This window comes from Sycon ciliatum, chromosome 6 (genome assembly GCF_964019385.1).
Source record: "Sycon ciliatum chromosome 6, ocSycCili1.1, whole genome shotgun sequence".
Classification (NCBI taxonomy): Eukaryota; Metazoa; Porifera; class Calcarea; order Leucosolenida; family Sycettidae; genus Sycon; species Sycon ciliatum.
The window spans coordinates 15,527,413-15,533,953 of record NC_088648.1 but is presented as its reverse complement, the minus strand read 5'-3'; the positions used below and the strand labels follow the sequence as shown (position 1 = coordinate 15,533,953).

General features: G+C 48.0%; 1 protein-coding gene across 1 annotated transcript; it reads left to right on the top strand.

The window, feature by feature from the left end:
* Nucleotides 1–5,645: 5,645 nt before the first annotated feature.
* LOC135820078 (uncharacterized) lies at nt 5,646–6,413 on the top strand. Its single transcript, XM_065333383.1, has one exon. It carries the CDS (start codon nt 5,646–5,648, stop codon nt 6,411–6,413), a length of 768 nt encoding a protein of 255 aa, XP_065189455.1.
* The last annotated feature ends 128 nt before the right edge of the window (nt 6,414–6,541 follow it).

The following is a 6,541-nucleotide window of genomic DNA, read 5'->3' as shown; positions in this document are numbered from 1 at the left end:
CAACATATCATCCCAGTCGCCTCCGACTTTCCAGGCTTGCTGTAGCAGTATCTTTTCCGGCACAACTGCCGGTGCAGCTAGACTTAGCGGATCAAACACTGATGCAACACACTTGAGGAGGGATCGCCGGGTCCAAACAGACGGCCTATCGGACTCGCCTAGCGCTGCTATGCTGAGCAAGTCATCACTGGTTTTCCATTTCAGACCGAGTACTTTATCTCCGGCCTCTGGATCGCACGGGATTTCGTTGCCTCGCCACTTGCGTAACTCCATGCCAGCATCCGTAAGCACACGCACGCTGAACTCTTGCATCTCCTTGGCTTCCGAGGCATTTGAGACACTAGAGACCAAATCGTCAACGTAGAAACTCGTGAGCAAGAGATCAATACGATCTCGCTCTTTGGGTGCAGACAACGCCCGTAGCTCCTTCAAGTGATGCTGAATCACCGCAGTAAGCATGTACGGCGAGCAGTTTACGCCAAATGGCAGTTTCGTTAGCCTCCAGGTTAACAGTTCATCGCTGTCGCTTCGACCGGGCCACAAGAAACGCAGGTACGGACGGTCTTCGGGATTAACCGCGACCATGAAGAAAGCCTTGCGGATGTCCGCTTGCAGTGCGCTCTTATATTCACGGAACCGTAATAGCATACCTGCGAGACTCGGCAATAGCGACGGTCCAGGGTCAACCATGTCGTTCAACGACTTGCCATCTGGAGCCGTCGCCGAGGCATTGAACACCACTCTTAACTTCGTGGTGGCAGCGTGCTCACGGAATACACCATGATGCGGTACATAGTACCCGGCATCGCTCTCACATGGCTCCAGCTCAATTGCTCCAAGCTCACGTTACTCCCTGATCAGCACATCATCATAGAGCGCACGCTTCCCATTCCTCTTCAGCTTTTCAAGAAGCCGCGTTGCGATGACTCTAGCTTGAGTAACGTTATCCGTTGGGCGACGCTCATTTCGCCACAAGAGACCCACTTGGTACCCGCTGCCCTGGCGACATAGCGGGAACGATGGCAGGTGCTGATGTTGTTCTGGAGGTTCATCCAACTGCCATAGTTGTTCAATGTGGGCTGTGACACATGACACGGTCACCGGCTGACTGTTTCGACTTGGTGCAGACGCTGGACCAGATAATACATTACCTATCTCTGTGTTCCACACCGTCTCACCATTAACTTCCTTCTTGCTGTGCAATACCGCGTTGATATAGTCTGCACCAATCAGCATAATTTATTATATTATTATTATGTATTTCGTCTGATGTCCCTTGTTGAGGCTTGGCACTCAGCTCTACTCCCCAACTGTGCCACTGCGCAATGGTCTGCGGACTTGCGCACTTCAGGTCCAGCTCAAGCGTTGGTTTCACGAACGCGCGTACCCGAATGCTAGCCGAGCTACCCTGGATCGTGATGGCGTACTTATCCATGCGCTGTTGGGTTGGTTCCGCGCCGAACGGCTTCACCTCTACATTTTCAACCCCAACGTGTTCTGCATCGATTGCTGACACCAACGCTGCAGTCACGAATGACGCCTCAGCACCCGAGTCCAGGAACACTCGAACCTTCGCGTTTCGAGTTCTTCCCTCAACTCGTGCCACTCCGGTCATCAGCCGCACACTTGGCGAGTGTAGACAGCACGACCCAACATTCTTCTCCATAACTATCTCAGTCGGTTTCTCCCGGCTGTAACCTGCTCTATCCAACACATCATGTATTAGCAGGTGGTGTTTCCTCTGACATTTCGTGCATCTCGAGCCTGACCGACATTCTCTGGCCATATGGCCATACTTAAGGCAGTTCCAGCAGAGTCTCTCTCGCTGCAGAAAACCCTTTCTCCCTTCCTGTGGCAGCGACTTTAGCTGCTTCTCTGCATCTGCGACCGATATCGCCATACACTGTGCCGACGCCGTGGGCCTTGGCACGAATCGTTCTATTGGCTTCCTGGCAGTATCACCCTGTCGTCCGTGCGCGACCTGGTAAGACGCACCGTGCTCCTGTACCTGGCGCAGTGACATCCCGTAGCACAGCCGTTCGACCAGGTACGTCTTCATCTCAGGTCCGCATTGCTCCAAGATTACCTGTTTTGCCATTGCTTGCAGCACCGGGGACATTTTTCCTATATCGGCGCTATACTTGGTGTCCACCTCGCCATCTTCTGTCATAGCGAGTGTGGCCCACACCTCTACCTCTCGGCAAACACGGACAACGTATTGATGAAACGACTCATCTGACCGCTGCTTGCCTGTCAGCAATGTCTTCCACGCTTTATCCGGAGTCTTTCCGAGCGAGGCAAGCAACTCTCGTTTTGCTTCCTCGTAATTATTGCATCCAATACATAACCTCTCCGCTTTGCTACCTGCTAGCGCGATGCGCAGTCGCAGCAGCCATTCGCTTTCTTCGAACTCGTTCTTGGAACAGATGTCCTCGAACAGGTCAAGATAACGCTCCAATGGCTGCGTTCCATCATATGAGGGGATTTTCATCAGCGGTTGACGCCCACCGCTGTGACTGGGAGATTCCTCTGTACCTCCCATCGCGGCTTTACCCTCACCTTCATGCGCATTGGCGATGCGCTCGTTAATCTCCTTTAGTGTTTTGGCAAACTCGGTGCGGAGCGCCTCCTCTCGCCGTCTGGCACTGCGCTCCTCACGCTCCGCGTACTGTTGGAGCCTCTGCTCCACATGTACCTTCAACAACTCGCCTTCTAATCCTAACCGCTCTCCATTGTCGATAAAGCTGGCTTCCAAATTGTTCCATAGTTCCTCTGCCATGCTCGCTCCTATCCTGGCGTGGTCGCCAAATGTTGTGAACCCTCTAAGATTCTCTAAACTGTCAGGATCGTACGACCACACGGCACGAGGACAACACTTTTCCTTTAGACAGTATATTTCACTTCATCGAATAATTAACAATGAACACTAATAACATCAGCTATTTATAGTATGCAAAACAGCGTACATGCAAAACATACGCATATAAAACTGGACATAACAGCGTATACAGCAAAACGCACACAACGCATATAGCGTATGCCATGCAGCAACATCAGCAGAACGGCGGAGTCGAAATACAACATTTAAACGAATACCATGCCATAAGCGCGAAGGCCTTTCCCAATTGAGAACTGGTGGATCGTTGCAGTTGTTTGGTGTCACACCTCGTGAAAGTGTGACAAGTGTTCCCTGATGTGTTCAACGTGTTTGTCTATAACTGGCAGCTGTTTGTTTTTGAGTTTTTAACACTTTAATCATTTTAACACCTATGTTGAAGTGTTGACTTTTCTTTCTTTCATTCTCTATTATAGTTATGTGTTTTTCTAATTTCCAACATTCCCTGTACTATCCTGAAGAGAAGGGAAAGAAACGTTTGATAGAAAAGAAGTGTCTACTGAACTGTGTGGATTTGCATCGTTGCATGCGAATACTTATTACGAAACTGTTTTCCCACCGCCTCCAAACTACTGTATAATTAATTATTAATAACTAAAAATTATACTTTATTTAGTTCTCTCCCCCTCTCTTGCCCCCAACCCTCCCCGCTCGCGCTCTCTCTCTCATTTTTTAAAATACTTTTTTAGTTCTCTTATTTAGTTCTCTTGCTCCCCAACCCTCCCCGCTCTCTCTCTCTCTCTCTCTCTCTCTCTTTCTCTCTTCTCTCTCTCTCTCTCATTTTTTAAATACTTTATTTTAGTTCTCTTATTTAGTTCTCTTGCTCCCCAACCCTCCCCGCTCTTTCTCTCTCTATCTCTCTCTCTCTCTCCTCTCTTTCTCCTCTCTCTCTCCTCTCTCTCTCCTCTCTCTCTCTCCTCTCTCTCTCTCTCTCTCTCTCTCTCTCTTTCTCTCTCTCTCCCTCTCTCTATCTCTCTCTCTCTCTCTCTCTCTCTTTCTCTATATATCTCTCTCTCTCTTTCTGTCTAAGTTTCTCTCTCTTTCTCTCTCTGCTATTGGTGCGCCTGGCTGTGATGAAGCCGAGACCCAAGGTCGGCAGAGCATCCCAGACCACGCCACCACTCCCCTTATTCATGGCTCACACATGACGGGTTTACGTGGCTCTAGTAAAAATAAAAAAATAAAAAAATGATGTGGCCTATCAACGAAAAAAAACATTTCCATCAGTTCTAATAACAAGTACGATGAGCTAGGCAAAAAAGCATAAACGCATAGCGTAGGGCCATGAGCTTCCAAGCTCTCTCGTTTGGTATTTGTTTGTTTGTTTGTGTGTTTGTGTCACGCCTGGCGCTATCCCGTATCTATCCCGTACCGTACCGTTCCATCAAACATGGCTGTCCACATACAGCTGGACGGGAAGCAACTTGGAAGAATGAGTATGAATGCGAAGTGTATTGGGGAATGCATGTAGGGCGATAGCGCGGGTTCGAATCCCAGGTTATGCCTGAAAAAATAGGAGAATTGAAAAATTTATAACATCCCTATGCTTTTTTTGCCTAGGTCGGTAGACGGTGTCGTATTACCCTCGACCGTATCTGTCCCGTACCGTACCCTACCAACAAAGACGGCTGGCCGGCCACAAACAGCTGGCCACGATATTCAAATAGGGCTTTAAAATGCAAGATCATAACGTGAAGCAACTTGGAAGAATTGGTATGTATGCGAAGTGTATCGAAGGATGCATGCAGGGCCATTGGTGCGGGTTTGAATCCCAGGTTATGTCTTAAAAAATGGGAGAAATGAAAAATATATTTTTGCCTAGGTCATAAAGGCAACAAAGCATAAAGTAGGGCCCTGAGCTTCCAAGCTCTCTCGGTTTGGAGAGGAAGCTTATCAAGGACAGAAAAATCAAATCTCAGGCTCTTCATCACCACCATCATCCATAAGGACTCCAGTTTTTCGGGACTCACTTGGAATGAATTACAAGCAACCAGAACAAAATGAAAAATTAAGATCAATAGCTCCAAAAAGGTGATACCCATTTCAACAAGGGGATAGATATTAGATTTAGCGATAAATTATGCAGAATGGGAGGAAAGAAAGAACACCCCTTATCCCAAGGTTTCGTCCCTTGGGTGAAAGTCTTTACACAGTGTTTATTTTAGTCCCTCTTGTCTCACTTCTTACATCCTCTTTACATCCTCTTTCTATCTTTCTACCTTTCCTATTTACCTTGTACAAATGCATCGCGAAATTTATTATCTAGGTTTTTCACAGTAGATGCAATTGGGTGAACTCGCCCATTCCACAATACTCTGCAAACTTCAAAACCATTCCATTATATACAACGTTTCGGCCAATGGCCTTCTTCAGGTAGTCAATGATGTCTCCAAGGCTGCAAACGGGCGGTTTAAATATGTGCCTGCTCCGCCCGAAGCGCGCGATCTATTCTGCTAACGGGGAGGCGGGAAAACCCCCAAAAAAGCTAGATGTAAAGCTGGCCTGCATTGATGTTTATGATGATGTACTTGCAACAGAGTGTAGCGGCATGGACAAGAAGCTATTGGATGACATCCAACCAAGATGTACAAGATTCCCGAAATGGTACGGACTCTCGAAAGACCACAAACAGAATCTGCCATTGCGGCCTGTTGTGCCCGCTTGTGATGGACCTACCACTGGAATCTCAGTTATACTAGAACGTATACTACAACAACACGTCGGATCTGTACCGGCATACCTGGCTAATATGATAGAGGATATCGACTGCATCAAGGACCTATGTCCTGGTCTAAAAGCACCTGAAGGCACAATCGTCTTTACTATGGACGTAGTAGGCTTATACCCCAGCATTCCAATCCAGGAAGGGGTCGATGCTGTGATGGAGGAGTTAGAGAACCACTTAGAGCAAATCGACACGCTTGGACCCAGCCTGAACGAGGTGCGTAACCTGCTGCAATTTGTGCTGAGCCACAATGATTTCAAGTTCGGACATCAGGTATATCATCAGATTGACAGGGTTTCCATGGGCAACAACCTGGCACCACTCTTCGCCATTATCTTTATGCATACAATCGAGACCAGACTTCTACAGACCGCAGAGATCAAGCCGCTAGTGTACAAGCGCTACATCGACGCCATCCTAATCCTCTGGACCTATGGCAGAGAGCGGCTTGTACAGTTCGTACAGCTCCTCAACTCCTACCACCTAAGGATCAAGTTCACATACGAGTTGAGTGAGGTGAGCGACTCAGTGAATTCCATGGATATAACCATTGCCGTCAAAGAGTCGGGAGAGTTGGCATACAAGCTATTCCAGAACCCATGCAGCAGTGGGCTACTGATGGATTATGCGTCGGCTACTCCCAACATAATGAAGTTGCCCGTTGCCTCCTCTCAATTTCTGAGGGTCCAGCGCCTATCATCAGGTCCCCAGATGCGCAGTGAAAGTGAATTGACGATAACCAAGCAACTAAAACTGAATCACTATCCGGACATTGTCATCAACACGAGCTAGCAAGCCAAAGCGTCGGCGTTGGACAAACCCATCCAGTGCCTTCTTGAAATTACCATACAAATCTGACTAAGTGGATTATGCTGTAAACAAAGCCATACCAAAATATGGTCTGCCCTAGTACGTCCATT